The sequence below is a fragment of the Protopterus annectens genome, chromosome 7.part0 (assembly GCF_019279795.1).
Source record: "Protopterus annectens isolate FY-2018-M chromosome 7.part0, PAN1.0, whole genome shotgun sequence".
NCBI lineage: Eukaryota > Metazoa > Chordata > Ceratodontiformes > Protopteridae > Protopterus > Protopterus annectens.
Genome location: NC_056739.1, coordinates 590272774 through 590288583, shown reverse-complemented (window position 1 = coordinate 590288583; position 15810 = coordinate 590272774). Strand labels below are relative to the sequence as shown.

The 15810-nt window shown below is 40.5% G+C and overlaps 1 protein-coding gene across 1 annotated transcript in view; it reads right to left on the bottom strand.

Moving 5' to 3' along the window:
* Window positions 1–15810, bottom strand: part of COMMD4 (COMM domain containing 4) — a 335308-nt gene that overhangs the window by 250721 nt on the left and 68777 nt on the right. Inside the window, exon 4 of the mRNA XM_044077180.1 lies at window positions 11713–11752. Within this exon, the coding sequence (XP_043933115.1) occupies window positions 11713–11752 (40 nt within the window). The remainder of the gene's footprint in view (window positions 1–11712; window positions 11753–15810) is intronic.

Genomic DNA, 15810 nt, shown 5'->3' with positions numbered 1-15810 from the left:
ACATCTATTAGCATGGAAGAACATGGCTAACAGACAACATTATTTTGCCAAGTATGGCCTGCACCTGTACCCCTCTGGGCTTCTGGATATTAGCTAAAACTTTATCAACCCCTTAGAGCCTGCCTATTTTAGGCAATGTCAAAATGAGAAAACTACCAACATAGCAAAAAAAAAAAGAAAAAAAGCCTTAAAGCAACCTTAAGGTGTTACTGCTCGATCTTAGGATCCTAAACAAGAAACTTCACACCGTACAATCTCTCCTCACTCTGGATAATGTACCGATCTGTGCTGTTCCCACAACTTGGTTTAAAGCTGCAGAAAGTACTCCAGCAGTACAAGACTGCAGAGCCATCCACAGGTTTACGCTAACAGCAGCACAGACAGGGGCTAAAGTTAAAGGTGTCCCCATCTATGTTAACAACAAATACAACTCCAGGTTGGTTAAGCAGGATGATGTCCTGGAGTTAATCCACATCCAAAGTCTCCATAGACAAGGTTCCGTACCACGTCGTGGCCAGCTATAGACCAACCTCTTTGACCCACTCACAGCTCTTACCTAAACCTACTACAGGCACTCACCATCTAACCATATATACCTATTCATGGGATACTTCAACCACCTCTCTATAGACTGGGAAATGTACGCTGCCTCTAACTCACAGGCACAAAGTTTATTGGACTCTAGAAACACAAACACCCTGAGCAGATAGAGAGTACTCTAACCAGAGGATACAACATATTGGACCCAGTACTCCCCAATCTGGGACTGTGTTACCCCTTGTGTCACATCCTCAATGGTGAAGTTGCACCACAAAGTTGCCTCCCTCAAAATAAAAATCAATCTTGAAAACCCAACTAAACCTGTAACAGTTAGGAACTCTTCTAAAACAAACTACATCCTATTAAGTGACAGTTTGTCAAAATTCATGGCTCCCCTAAACTCTGAGAAAACAGCTAGCTCTGCAAAACTTTTACAGAAACCATGTACAAACCTGTAAATGGCAGCATGAGGCTGCTGTTGTACCTACCAGTAGTAAGCCCATATCTAACACCAAAACAAAGCCACTGGTGGAATCCTTAACTTAACTGGGTATATTACATAAGAAAAACTTCACGGCCAAGAACTGCTCTCACAGAAACAGCAGCTCTCTGATTCAACTAAACAAACAAAAAAACTAAGAGGTCAAATGAAGAACAGCAAGGCCAATTAAAAGATCAGGATAGCCTCCCAGGCTAAGTATAATCTCAAGGTTTACTTCAGCTATGTCAGGAACCTTAAAGGTAACACTCAGCAGTGTGCAGAACTGGTGGTAGATGGCACAATTTTCACTGACCAGTGACAGCGTGAAACTACTGGCTGATAAATTTAGCTAATTTCACCTCCAACTCCTCCCCCAACTATCTCCTGTGAAATCCTTTCAAGCACATCCCCCCAGCTATCAACAGGGAGCAGGTCCTGGTGACATTTGCTAATACCAAAAACAATGCTTCATTGCTTCATTGGGCCTTGACAACATCCCTTGTTGCCTCCTAAATAGCCTAAAACATGACCTAGAAGGACCACTTGAGACATGCTTCAACTACGGCTTCAAAACGGGTCTATATCACTTCATAGAACTGTCACTTTGACGAATGGTGTTTCATCGAAAATGCCATTCATCGAATACCCCTCATGTTGGGGGCTGTGCCCCCCACTGCTAATTACCTACACCAACTCCGAGATCACACTACAGCAGGGAAAGGGCAAATTTCCCAATCCTCACTGTACCGCAATCTCAGTATGAAAATTTCAACAAACGGCATGTTCAATGAACTGATTTTTCGATGAATTGATAACTCAAAACAGGCTAAATGTCAGGTGAATGGAGTGCTGCAATGGTCAGCCCTCCTCATTAGGGTGGACCATCAACCAACCCTGGGAACTACAGACCCATCAGTTTGACAAGTTTGATATGCAAAGCCATGGAACGAATTATCAAGGAAATGATCAACATGGACACTGGCAACCTACAGACAATTGGCTCACCTCATTTTGACTTTGCTAAGGAAAGTTCTTGCCTACTCCACCTAGCAGACGTCTGCAAGGGGGTCACCAAGGCTATGGATTAAGGAAAATGGTGCATACCACCTGCTTTTACCTGGCCAAGATGTTTGATACAATAACCCACTCACGTATTGTTGACAAACTCTCAGAACGGTCATAAATCCCTGTATAATTCACTGGATTGCTGGCTGACTCACAGATGGCACCAAAGAAGTCAGTATCGGTGAGGTCACCTCCACTAGAAGACCGGACACCAGTGGAGTACTCCAGGTCTCCATGTTGGGCCCACTCCTGTTTGGCATCTACTTCTCAGAAGTAAAGGCTAATGTCAAAGACCTTAGGCTCACCAAGTGTGCAGAGGACTGCAAATTGGGGGCTATCAAAGATTCCCCCAATCCACCAACATTCTACAAGAGGGTCCAACACAAACAACTGACTAGTGTTAAAGTCACAGATTAAAACTTCAAGTGAAGAATTGTATTACAGTGCTCTTTGGGAAATAATCTACCCAAGCTAATTAAACCATTGCTAAAACACCCCTATGATTTGACCTGATACTTCCAGATCTATGAACATATGTAGGCAGTAATCTGGCTTTTGACTAAGACATATCCAAGGTACTAAGAAAATGTCTCCTAACTCATAAGCAAGGGTATGGCATCCAGGTCAAAGGAAATTACAATAGCACTCTATTCAGCCCTCATCAGACCCATCACTCAGTATTAATGCTCCCTTTGGCATATACTTAACTTAGCCCTTGTAGCATTTGGAATGCCCTCAAAGGTTCCTCACCAGAAGAGTCCATCATATGAATACCCTCTCCTACACAGATTGCCTTAAGGCCCTATCTCAGTATGCAGTCTCCTACAGGTTACTGAGACGCGATCTGTGCCTGGTACATAAGGCATCCTTGGATCCAGCTCTGATGGGTCTCTTGCACATCCACAAAACAGCACCAGAAATACTAGACCCAAGGACCTGAATTCCCCATCCTGGAGAGACAGATATGTGTCTCAAAGTATCCCTGTAGTATGGAATAAGCTCCCCAGCTAAGTGAAGTAGCATTCACCACTGACCCTGTTCAAACAAAAACTTGATCATTGGATGGGAAATCGCAAATTCATCCTTAGTCTGGCCTCCCATGTCTCTGATTGTATTGCTTGTATTGCTCAGGCTGTGGATTGCATTGCATTACTGAAACTAAGTAGAAATTCCTTAAGATTCCAAGAGCAGGATAAGTTATTTCTTGCACTTATTTCACTGACCTGCACTTCTGAAATGCTTATAATTGTGCTATACAGTTGATCTACTACATTTTGCACTGTTATAAAGCTTTTTTATTATTTCACTGCATTTATGTACTGTTTTATACTGTTTTAACTGTATTTTCATTGCTAGATACTGATTCATTACTCTAATTGCATGTTTACTGAATTACTTAACTGCAAACAGCTTTTTCATACTGAGAGTTGTATTTTCTGTTTGTGAGTGCTCTATCCGAGCTTTTCTGTGCATTTTTGATTTTTTGAGGTTTCTGTGTTCTACAGCTAGGATCTGTAATAGTGTGCATTACTATAATTGTCTGTGTACAGTTAAAAGCATTCTCTAGAGTCTGCTTTTGCTCCTTGATCTGTTTAAAACTTTCAGTTTAGTGGCTACAGCTAGGAACTGTAATTTTTCCCACCTACCCACACTTGGTGGCTTTGCAGTTGCCCGCACATACTGTATATATGATCTGTGACACTCCTCCCAGTCTAGTGTCATTAGTTCATTCAATCTAATAGAGAACATTTGTGAAGGCCAACCCATTCAGATTCTTAACGTTGAATTAAATTCTGTTCCACCTTTCTCCATTTCCACTTTTACTGAAAAAAAAAATTCTAAGCTTGCTTCACCCCCTTCCTGTGGCAGGTCTTGTCCAGATACGGATTTGCTGTGTCCAGGACTGTTTGTGAGCTCCTGCGCCCCCCCCCCCCCACACTTAACTAGGGTTACACTATTCCTGGTGCCATAAAGTCTGTTCTTCAAATCATTGTAAGTACTAAACAAGTTACAAATTACTACAGCACTCAACTTTCCTCACGTGTTTAGAGGAAAACAGTTTTAGTACTTAATAAATAAGCACCTATTCAGGCATGTCTAAAAGGTCAGCTCCCGGTGTTTTCTCCTGTCTACCCGATGACTCTGGGCATCTTGGGGCAATGCAGCAATTGCCTCATGTACACAGACAACTCTCTCCTCCTACTACCCAACACTACGACCTGTGAGAGATGCACTTATATAGCCAAACTGGAAGCAAAGCTCTCTTCACAGAAGACTGGACTAGACAGTCAAGAGGAGAAGGTAAACACTTACACCGCACCACACTCATCACATAATCCCTCAAAACCTACACCACCAAAACACACACACAGAAGCACAAAACATACACCTACATTCGCGGAGGCTCTCAGTAAAAACCTGCCCAAACAACAGAGACCTCCAAAGCAGAAATGCAAGCAACCTTCATCTCCCAACACAACCCAAATGACACACAGCCCACATACTCAGTGTGCCACTCAACTACAGCCCATAAGGCAGAACGTACCCAACACTCTAGTCATAGGTGACTCTATAGTCAGGCACACTGATGTTCCACTCACCAGGCTAAACAAGGAAAAAATTACTGTCAGCTGCCTGTCAGGTGCCAGGATCCACCACATAACGCACGCACTCAGGTCACTCCACAACAAGTACAAATATGACTGTCATTGTCCATGTCGGTGTTAATGACCTGAGACATATCTCCCTGGACTACATGAAAAGAGACATGGAGGAGCTCTCCGATCTTGTAGCCCAGGCAGGTATGACCCTAGCCCTGAGTAGCATCCTGCCATCACCCAGAATGATACCACAGTACAAGGACAAAATGATTGACTTTAATAATTGGCTAAGCTTCTGGTGTCATTCTAAGGGAATCCAGTATCTGTCTGCCTGGGATGACATGATCGACAGACCACTCTGCCTTGCCAGAGATGGCCTGCACCCGTCACCCTTGGGATTCTGGATACTGGCAAAGGCTCTTGCCACCCCTATAGTGCCTTTTTTAGGAAAGGTTCAAATGACAAATTCACCACCGTAACAGGTACAAGCAAGCAAAATCTGAGGGTAATGCTTCTCAATGCTAGAAGTCTAAACCTCAAAATGCAATCACTCGAGACACTCCTTAAAATGGAGAACATTGACATCTGTGCAGTGACAGAGACCTGGTTCAAAGCTCCAGAGAGCACCCCTGCATTACCAGGCTATAATTCATACCACACCTTTTGGCCACCAAAACTGGACCGAAACACTAAAGGTGGAAGCATGTCCATATTCATTAAGGATATCTACACCTCCAAGCTAGTTGCTCAGCATAACGCATCCGAGATTATCCAAGTTCAACTAACTTTGGGCAAAACCACAATCCAGATTGTAGCTTGCTACAGACCCCTCACCATGCCCCGGGATTCCCACTCCTCTTTTCTTGATACACTGGAAAATATTAAGGTACAACCCAACACTCTAATAATGGGCGATTTCAACTACCCTACCATTAACTGGGAAAACTAAAACTACTCATGTACCAACTCTTTTACTCAACGTTTTCTGGAAATCACCAATTCTAACGCCTTGGATCAACTTATCCACAACCCCACCAGAGGCAGCAATATCCTAGACCTGGTCATCACCAACATGGGTGACTGGTGTTCCACACCAGAGATCAGCTCCTCGTTGGTCAGATCCGACCCCAAGCTAATCACCCTAGACATCCACATCCCGCTCCCACCCACTATTAGGAAAACAACTGTAAACAATTTCTCCAAAGCCAACTTCACACTTCTTAAGACAGAGTGGCAAACTTCATGACACCCATGCAGATGGACAATAGAGGTACGACTGCCGAATCCTACACAAATGCACTTTATAAGCACTTACACTAGTGCATGATTCGTGCTATCCCTAACAGAACCAAGATGCTATCCTCCAAAAAAAGGAAGCCAATCTGGTGATCATCTGCCATAAATAAACTCTACAACAGAAAAAATAAACTGTTGCAAAAAAAGAGTAAAATCCCACGATTGGAGGAACTCCCTGGTCAGCCTCAGTAAAAAGCTGAGATCCTTCATAAAATTCTCCAAAGCTAGTTATCAAAACAAAATTGCCACTGATAAAGACAACCACAAAGCATTCTATAGCTATGTCAAGAATCTTAATGGCAACACTCAGATCTGCTCCGAGTTACAGCACAATGACACTAAATATACAGAACCAACTGATATTGCCAACATCCTGGCAGATAGGTTCAGTGCTAACTTTACCCCCTTCTCACCCCCTAAAGGGCCCATCTTTATATGGGAAGAATGCAAAGTTCCTGTAATCACGGCTGCACAGGTAAAAACATCACTCTCTAAAGCCAAGAACACAGCATCCATGGGACCTGATAACATCCCAGGCTGCCTTCTACATGAACTACAGAATGAACTGGCACCCCACCTAAGTACCATGTTCAATCATATCCTCACCTCAGGCTTTGTGCCCATTGAATTGCACACCGCAACAGTTATCCCACTTCACAAAGGGGGGGGGGCACAACAGACCCCGGGAACTACTGCCCCAATAGCCTGACGAGCCTGGTCTGCAAGGCCATGGAACATGTCATCATGGGACTCCTAAACAAAGACATTGGAGATCTCCAAACTCTGGACCCCACACAGTTTGGGTTTGTAAAAGGCAGATCACGTCTCCTAAACCTGACAGACTTCTTTGAAGTAGTCACCAAAGCCATAGATGAGGGTAAGGTAGTTCACACAGCCTATCTAGATCTCGCCAAGGCGTTAACCACCATTCCCCACTCTGGGATTATAGATAAACTCACTAAACTAGGTATAAATCCCTATGTCACAAGATGGGTTGCCAACTGGCTTACTGACAGAACCTACACTGTGAAAGTAGCAGACTCCAAATCAGACTTCAGACCAGTGACAAGTGGAGTACCACAGGGTTCAGTCCTGGGTCCTCTCCTGTTTGGTATCTACTTCTCTGAAGTACAGGCTAACACAGAAGGTCTTTGGCTAGCTAAATTCGCAGATGCCTGCAAACTAGGGGCCATAATCAAAACTCCTAATGATGTGGACATCCTACAAAAGGGCCTCACTGAGACAGATGCCTGGTGTCAAAGCCATGGGCTCAAGCTCAAAGCCAAAAAGGGCATGGTCATCCCCTTTGGTAAAAACTCTGCACCCATGAACTAGCACATAGGTGGTAGTCTACTTAACACCGAAAGTGTGATAAGAGACCTTGGGACACAGGTGGACAGTAGTCTCTCCTTTGATAATCACATCGCCACAGTGGTCAGGAAATCGTTCTATGTGGCACACCTCATCACAAAAGGTTTCTCATCCAGAAAAAAATAGGTCATTGTTCCCCTCTACTTATCACTCATTAGGCCCACTATAGAGTACAACGCCCCTTTTGGTATGTACCTCACAAGACATCTACAACTGGAAAGGCTGCAAAAATACTTCACAAAGAGGATTACTGGCCTCAAACAGATGCCTTATGCAGACCGTCTCAAAAAACCCCAGCTTTACTCCATCGCATATCATCTACTTAGAGGTGATTTCTGCCTAACATACAAAGCTATGTCAAACCCAGAGCTGTTGGACATGCTCCACTTAAAGAAATCCCAATCTCTCCGAACTATACGCTCTAGGAACCTAAACCTTGTCACCACAATAAACAGAACATGCTGGAGGGATAGATTCCTGTCCCTAAGACTTCCCATACTCTGGAACAGACTACCTATGTCAAACAGAGATCCTCATTAGCACTCTTCAAGAAAAATCTTGATGATTGGATGGGTAATAGGAAATTTTCCCCCGGGGATCACTTCTATGGTTCTGCTTGACAGAGGCATAGTAAAATAATTTTCTTGGGTGGCGAAAGCCAAGGTACCTTTTTGGCTAGGCTTGTATAGGCCCTAGGGCCAATAGTCTAGTACCTACCTATGAACTTAAGATGAACAGAGGTCTACAGCAAGTATATTAATCTCAACTAGCATCCCCCCACATAACCCTTAGCTATCTCCTTACTAACATACACCACCACATAGGCATCCAAGGAAATTGCAAGAAAACTGGGTTATGTTGCATGGCTAGGCTTGTAATGTGTGATTGCATGTGTCCTGTGAGGGACCAACTCCTCATCCAGGAATGGTTCTCTGCTTTATAACCACTTTGAGAAACAAGCTCAACATAGGGAGTGCCCCTATGCACCTGCAGAACATTTTTTTTCAGAAAATGAATGCATGGATCAGTCATATACCTACAATTACAAACAACACATCAAACAAATTGAAAAATATATGACTACTCCCACAGTAGCATAATAAAAAAAACTAGTCAGACAAATTTAAGAATTATCATGCATTAAGGCAAATAAGAATTTAACACTAAGCTGGCAACTGCTTTGTGGGATTACATTTGGAAAAGGTAAATAACTGGCTAAAACTTAGCAAATGAATGTCTGGGAATTTATCCATACAAGCCTCTACAAAACAGTCCCACATGTAACTGCTATCATCTATTGCCTCCAAGCTGTATTGTATAGCCCTTGCCCCTGCCTTGCTTGCTACATGTGCCAAGGTTAACTTAATATTCTTCCAGGTAAAGATCAGAAATACCCTGTATCAAATCTTTAATGTATTTCTCCCTAACTGTTCATCACACAGGTCTCGTTAATTATTCACCCAATGTCACAGAAGTGACAACCCCATTATCAAACTTATCAAGGATTTTTTTTTCACTGAAGAAGGCTATAACTGTGGGGTAGGCCACTGTATATTTGAACAAGACCCTACACTGCTCCAGATTTCTTGGAGCATGTGGCTGACACGCTAGTTCTGGGCACAACTCAGCATACATTTCCAAAGGGTGCAAAAACTATATGAATGCCAAGGGGTGTGGATTCAGGATTAGAATTTATTAAGACAGACCACTTATTTATAATAAATCCTCCATATTTATAATAATTATAATGTTCTCTATCAAATTCAAGAAGTCTCAAAATGGAAAATATTGTAGGTCAGAGCCAGATTTATGTATTTATTAACATTTGTGCACCATGACTGTCGCCTGGGCATATGTCACCCCTTTTCAGTTGAGGCCTGGGGAGAAAAGCTCCAAGTATAACACACATATGAAAGGTAGAACAAGCAGATAACCAAAATTACAGTGACTTTAAGCAATTTAGCAGAATGAATGCAAACAGAACATGTAGTACAACAAACAGAAATTTTAAAAAAAGTAACTGTTCATATTAATAGCTACACATTTGTGCAAGTCATGAATAAAATCTAATACACAAGTATAACAATGGTTCAAAAGAAAGAAAGTGGAAGGAAAGAAAACAGACAGTCCTTTGAGACAGCGAGTATTTAAGTAATGAGTCAGTAGCAGTGATGGCTTCACAGCAGTGTTCAGGAAGGCAACAATAAGAGGCAACACCAGGAAAATAGCTACAGGTGGCACTGCAGTTAAGATGTTCTCATCCTCATAGCAAAATGTGGTTATATCATGCATGGGGTGAGGTGCAGGCTGAAACTGATGATTAGTAGATACGCTGAGTGAGAGGGAGAGTGAATAAGAAGATGTAGGATTACTGATGTGAAGAATGAGTGTGAGATGTCAGTACATGGTTTGTGGCTGGGTACTGGGAGGTACAGAAGGTATGTGATGTGAGAGGGAATGAAAAGAAGAGAGGAAAGTAAAACAAAGGAGTGAGTCAGGAGATGCTGAAGGGGAAATAGGAGGGTGTAGCAAATATGAGGGGGATGTGAGAAGGGTAGGAAGTGGTAAGGAAGAAGGATAGGCAATTAAGTGATTTAGGGAGAGCGATGAGAGACACAGGCTATAGGTGATGGATAGCACACAATGTTCACTGTGTGGACTGACTGGAATTGAAGATGGGATGTTCCTATCCCCAGAATCTGTACCTAACTGTACATAGTCCATATTTGTCACTGTTTTCACAATTCTTAACTGCATTCTTTGTCATCACTATTCATATTTTGAATATTTGTCCTATACTTCTTTTAAATTTAGTTTGAATTTAGTACTCATTTATTTATTTTACCTTTCCATTGTGTTCTACCAAACTGCCTACATGTACAAATATTTTGTGCTTTAGATTGATTTTTGTTTGTTGCCTGTATTTTATCTTTTATTTCTTGTTTTGCAACCCCAAGGCTGAACCTGCAATGGGTCTAGTAAGATAAAAGCTTTACCCTGATAAACAAACATAAGTGACTGAATAAATACCTAAACAAGACTATATGGGATCCAATCTGGACAGAGTAAGTCATTAACTCCTCCTTCTCTTCTGATCCTAAAAACAATGAAGAGAAGACGCCCCCTTTTTTTAAATCATAAAAGCACCTGTACTGGATGCAGTTGGGGATGTCAAAAAGTGAGTTGACAGTCAAATTAAACTAAAACACTCGTACAAAATGTTAGTCAAAAACATGTGATACAGTAGACATCCGTGAAAAAAAAAATCTGATCCCCAGACATCCCAATATCCTAAGTCCAGTTGCTGGACATCTATTCCTTACAATAAACAACTGACATTGATTTAGACATCTGCCCTATCAATGTCATGTTTCTGCAGTCCATTTAACAACAGAGAATTTAACCAACAATGTATCAACAGAATCCTGGAGTATTTTTGGCACCATGTTTGGAGCAGAACTAGGCTGAAGTTCTGAACTGGACATATGGGTCTGACATCCTGTATGAAAGAACTTTCTATTTCAAAGGATTTATCTTTGCATGCCACTTTGCCTACGATAAACAGGCGATACAAGCAGTTTGTGTCACAACTGCTTCTTCTCTTATAACCCTTGTCCAGGCACTGCTGCAAAAAGAAGAAAGGAGGGAATATGAACAGCAATCTTCATGAAAAGGGGCAGGAAGAATATTTACACTAGCAATGTGATCTCACTTGGAATGCCAGGCCTGGGATCCTCAGTCACAGGACACCTGTCTCAGTGAAGCACATGAAGAACACCGTTTTTAAATGTTTATGTTGAGATGACTCCCTGTACTTTGTATTTCTTCAGAAGACTTGTCTTTTAAAGTATGTTTGTGATTAGTATCAGTAGGAAGAAGACACTTAGAACAACCTGCAAATCTGTAGCTCTCTTTACAAAAGTATTTTATTAAAAAGCAGTGTTCACAAAGTTCATAGCTGTGTACACTGTGCGCTTCCGTTAAACAAAAACACTGAATTCAAAACTCTGAAGGGTAATCTGGTACAAAGAGTCACACTTGGTCAACTTCTATGCATGCATTATTAAAATCAATAGCAGAGCAAAAAGTCCTTTTCTACACACTAACATATAATATGCCACCTATAACCTTGGTCATGGAAGAAAATAAATATTGTTGAAAGTGAAATAATGTGGCTACAAGTTGAGATACATTGCTGAATGAATGAATGACTGAATAAATGAATAAATAAATTCTAGGTCTACATTCATCTAGATACTTCCTTGGGAAATTTTCAATGTATGATACTTATGAAATCTTATCTTTAGCCTTCATTTCTACATCTGCTCATTATGATATATGAAAAAAAATAGTACTTACCAAACCTGGCATCTGACGTTAGCTTTGTGATCTTCTGGTACTAAAAAAGATCATTTGCTCCTTAAGATGAGTATTTCTCATAGAAGAAGATACATTTAGAATCATAGCAAGGTAATGGCTAATAGCTGTATTTTGGAAACGCTCAGCATAAAAAAGGTATTTATTAGTATATTAACTTGGTAAACCACATTAGACATAGCTCATTTACTGACCAGAGAAGAAAAGCTCTCAGGTATAATTATCTAACAAAACATAGCTTATTAAAATTTTGGCAATACAGTTAGTGAAAAGCAGAATTAGTGAAAGCCAACATTAGTAGCTAATGCTAATTAGGAAAAAAAATGCACATTCATAACATTTATACAAACACTAAGAACAAAATACACAAACAGTATCAATTATGTATATTAGCAGAATGAAGGTTTATACAGGTGCAGTATTTATCATGCATTGAGAAAATCACAGAACGTGCAATAATATCCTCAATTATTACATGAATTACAAAACAAAAAACAAAAACTGCATTGTACATTATCCATGAAATAGCATAAAGGTTGGTACATTTCCTACTGTCACACATTCTGAAAATTACTCGTCTTGGGGGTTATGGCTTTTAAGAGTGATTTACATTCCTGGAGGATGGTTAATATGCTGAATTTCATAAGGGAGTTTATTCCAGGTATTAAGCATGACTACAGCAGTTGCTCTATCCTCCACATCTCTAAGCACTCACAGAAGGTTTTGGTCTGGTGACAAGAGATTTCCAAAAAGTTTATGTTATATTAGCAAATCATGTAAGACAGGACATTTATTTCTATAATACAAACAGAAGATAAAAGTGGTTAATTAAGAGAGGTCTGCATTCAGTTATTCAATTTAAGATCACAGTAGTACAATGACAGGTGGATGAAGTGAAATTTACTGCAAAGTAGACAACCCTGTTGTAGACCATCAGTTAAGCATTTGGAAAGATTTCACATTGCTATGATACAGCAAGAGAGCTTTGGGAGCAGCTGAGCATGACAGATTTCTGGTACCAGGAATTACTTTATTCTATTTTAAGTACTAAACTACAGTTTGTGTGTTTGATTACTGTGGCACCATTCTCTTTGAAAGACATGCTATTGTCAGCCATAATGACAAGATATTTGTTCATTTAGGAAATTATGCCACATAATCGCTTAATAAGTAACATTAGTTAACCATGTCTTTTTCGGTTAAGAATGATTCTGTTTTGGAAATCAAGTTTGAGTCAAAACCTGTTTTCAGCTCCATAGTGTCTTTCCTGTGAGAATGTCTTAACAGCATACTGTATTAACAGTGTTTGCCACATGCTGATGCCTTGTGCTGTTGTGTAAAGAGAATATGAGAAGTCCAAGCACAGGACCTTGTTCATAGGATGATACTAGGCTATTGGCCTGGAGGCCCTTATAAGCCTAGCCAAGAATTTCACCCATGTTCCCACAATGTTAGCACCTGTTTTCCCTGTCCAGCAGGGACACAGGTGGGATCCCAGGGGTATATTTTCTGTTTCCCATCCAGTTGTCCAGGTGCCTATTAAATAGGGCTAGTGAGTTGCTCTGCTTGACATGGAGACGGAGTCTATTCCACAGATTGGGGAGTCACTGGGACACAAATATATCCCGCCAATAAGTTCTACTAATGTCACAGACCAGGTTGAGACCTTGTGTGCAGGTTGCACAAGTGGAGTTTGACTTACAGAAACTCCATTAAGGCAGAGCCTGAGACAGCCTTGTATGCCAGACACGAGTCACCTCTGAGCAGTCTGTACAAAACTGATTAGAGGGACAGGGCTTTTAGGCTATCTTCATAGGATAGGTATTTGAGACACTGGATTTTACTGGTCAGGAACCTCTGGTCTCTCCAACTGCTGCTTGTGGCATTTCAATGAGCATTTGCTATGACGTGGCTTGTTTTTAAGAGCTAGGGATACAATTTTAGTTAAGGAGCATTTCAATCAACTTGTATTAACCTCCAAGATATGATCTTGTGGTCAATAAGACTGAAAGCTTTTATAAAGTCACACAAACAAAAATATATAACCAAACAATTGATTTGGGCTAACTACAACATAAAATGCATTAACAGATATTAAAAAAAAAAACAAAACAAAAAAAACATGAACGAATCAGCGCATTCCAGTGCCTGTACACAAACATTCTGATGGGGCCAGCATCAACTTCTATCTCATGTTTTACTGGTTTACTTTTATATGAATAAATAAACCCACCTATTTTAACCTGAAATCATACTTCCAGTGACTGCATGAGACAGCATCTCTTACTTCAAGGGATATGGGCTCTAACTTTATTTTACATATTACAGACTTGGAATGACAAAAATCTTATAAACAGACCTAGTGCATGCAAGCTTACATTCAAGCCTTCTCTAGCTTTTACTTGTAAAAAAATGTCTTGCACAAACAGCATATGCAATCCTGGTGGGGCTTCATTTGGAAATGGCTATAGGAAAGGCATTACGCTAGTTTTAGTCAGATGGAGCTTAGTCCTAATAGTGTCAACTATTCGCAAGGATAAAATACTGTATGCATTAAATGTTGCAAGAAACATGAATATTGCCTAATAGTCTATAATTTTATGTGATAAAAAGTTTAAGTAGCCCAGGGTCTTGGTTAGTATCAGTCTACAAGTGAAGACACAATGCTATCTCTACTGTATCTGCACTTTTACATGTGTGACATGTAACATTCTGCAAATGGGCAACAAACAACTAAGAGTTTTCAGCTAGACCCTCTAGCTGATCCTTTCAGAAGGCAGCAAGCTTTGGTCTTTGTCATCTTTAATAGTCAACATGAAGTCTTCCTTCATTCCCATCAGTACAAAGGAATTGTCATTATACTGTTAATTTCCAAATTAGATTTTAGAAAGAGGTAGCCATGGATATCAAAATATGCAGTTGTGAATTAATGTCATGTGATAGCCTTTGAGAAACATCTCTAGTGCTTAGACTACTACCCCACTCCATGTACCTCTGTGGTCTGAAGAGCAAAGTGTTCCCCTCCATGCTTTCCTAGTAAGCATTAGCTGGCCCCTTTCTGTAAGCTAGGGGAATATTTAGGTTCCCCCTTACCTTACAATACAGCCACAAAGGACATGCTGAACCACAATTAGTACGGAGGATAGGAGTAGCAAAAAACATATAAATTCCCGGGTATCGTTCGTTTGCTTGATATCAAAGTATTTGTTTTATATGTGCTCAAGTTCTACTGATTAAGACAGTTATTGCTTGTACCTGCACACTCAGTCAAGAAATGAGTCGTGTGTTTCTGCTTAAACTGTGCTGCAGTCTCCAGAAGAAACAGTGATAACTTTTTTTTTTTTAATTTGCATTGCTCACCCTTTCCCTGAAATGCAGTGTCCTTAAGAGTGAAAATATAAAACAGGAGTATGGGGCGTTGGGGGACTTAGCCTTAGAAAAAAACCCACTTGTCTAGTGTTTGTGTGTTGCATTTGCATATAACCTTTACATAAATGAGTATATGTACTCTAAAACGTTTTAAGTAATTCAGATGCGATTTAGTACAATTGCAGCCAAGCAGTTACGGATTTTGTAGCATTGTTTCAATTAGTCACAGCAAACCCTGTTCTTCCAGCTAAACACAACATTTCATCTGTCATTCCAGCAGACTACAAGTCTTTTATAGATGTAGCCACAGCAGAGACCATGGGAAAAATGGCAGCCTCAACAAAGAAGCTTCTATATACTGTAGTACAAGACTACAAGGTGGACTTTATGCCAAAACCCAAAACATACAGCAAGGAGAATTGCATGTAGCTTCCACACTGGAGACTCACATCATGACAACACATTAAAATACAACTAATGGTGGGTATCTGTAATGTTAGCAGACAGAAATGGAGGAGGTATGGATATGGTAAATATTCTCTCACTGAGTGAAACAAAATGAAATAAGTCTTTAACATCAGGTCATTGGTAGTTGCAGAAGTCATTGTACATTTAAGTATAGAAAATCTGGTTGTGAAGGGATAAGGTGTTATTAATGGAGATATAGAACATTTACAGACATGGTAAATCTTCACAGAAGTGCTACCAATT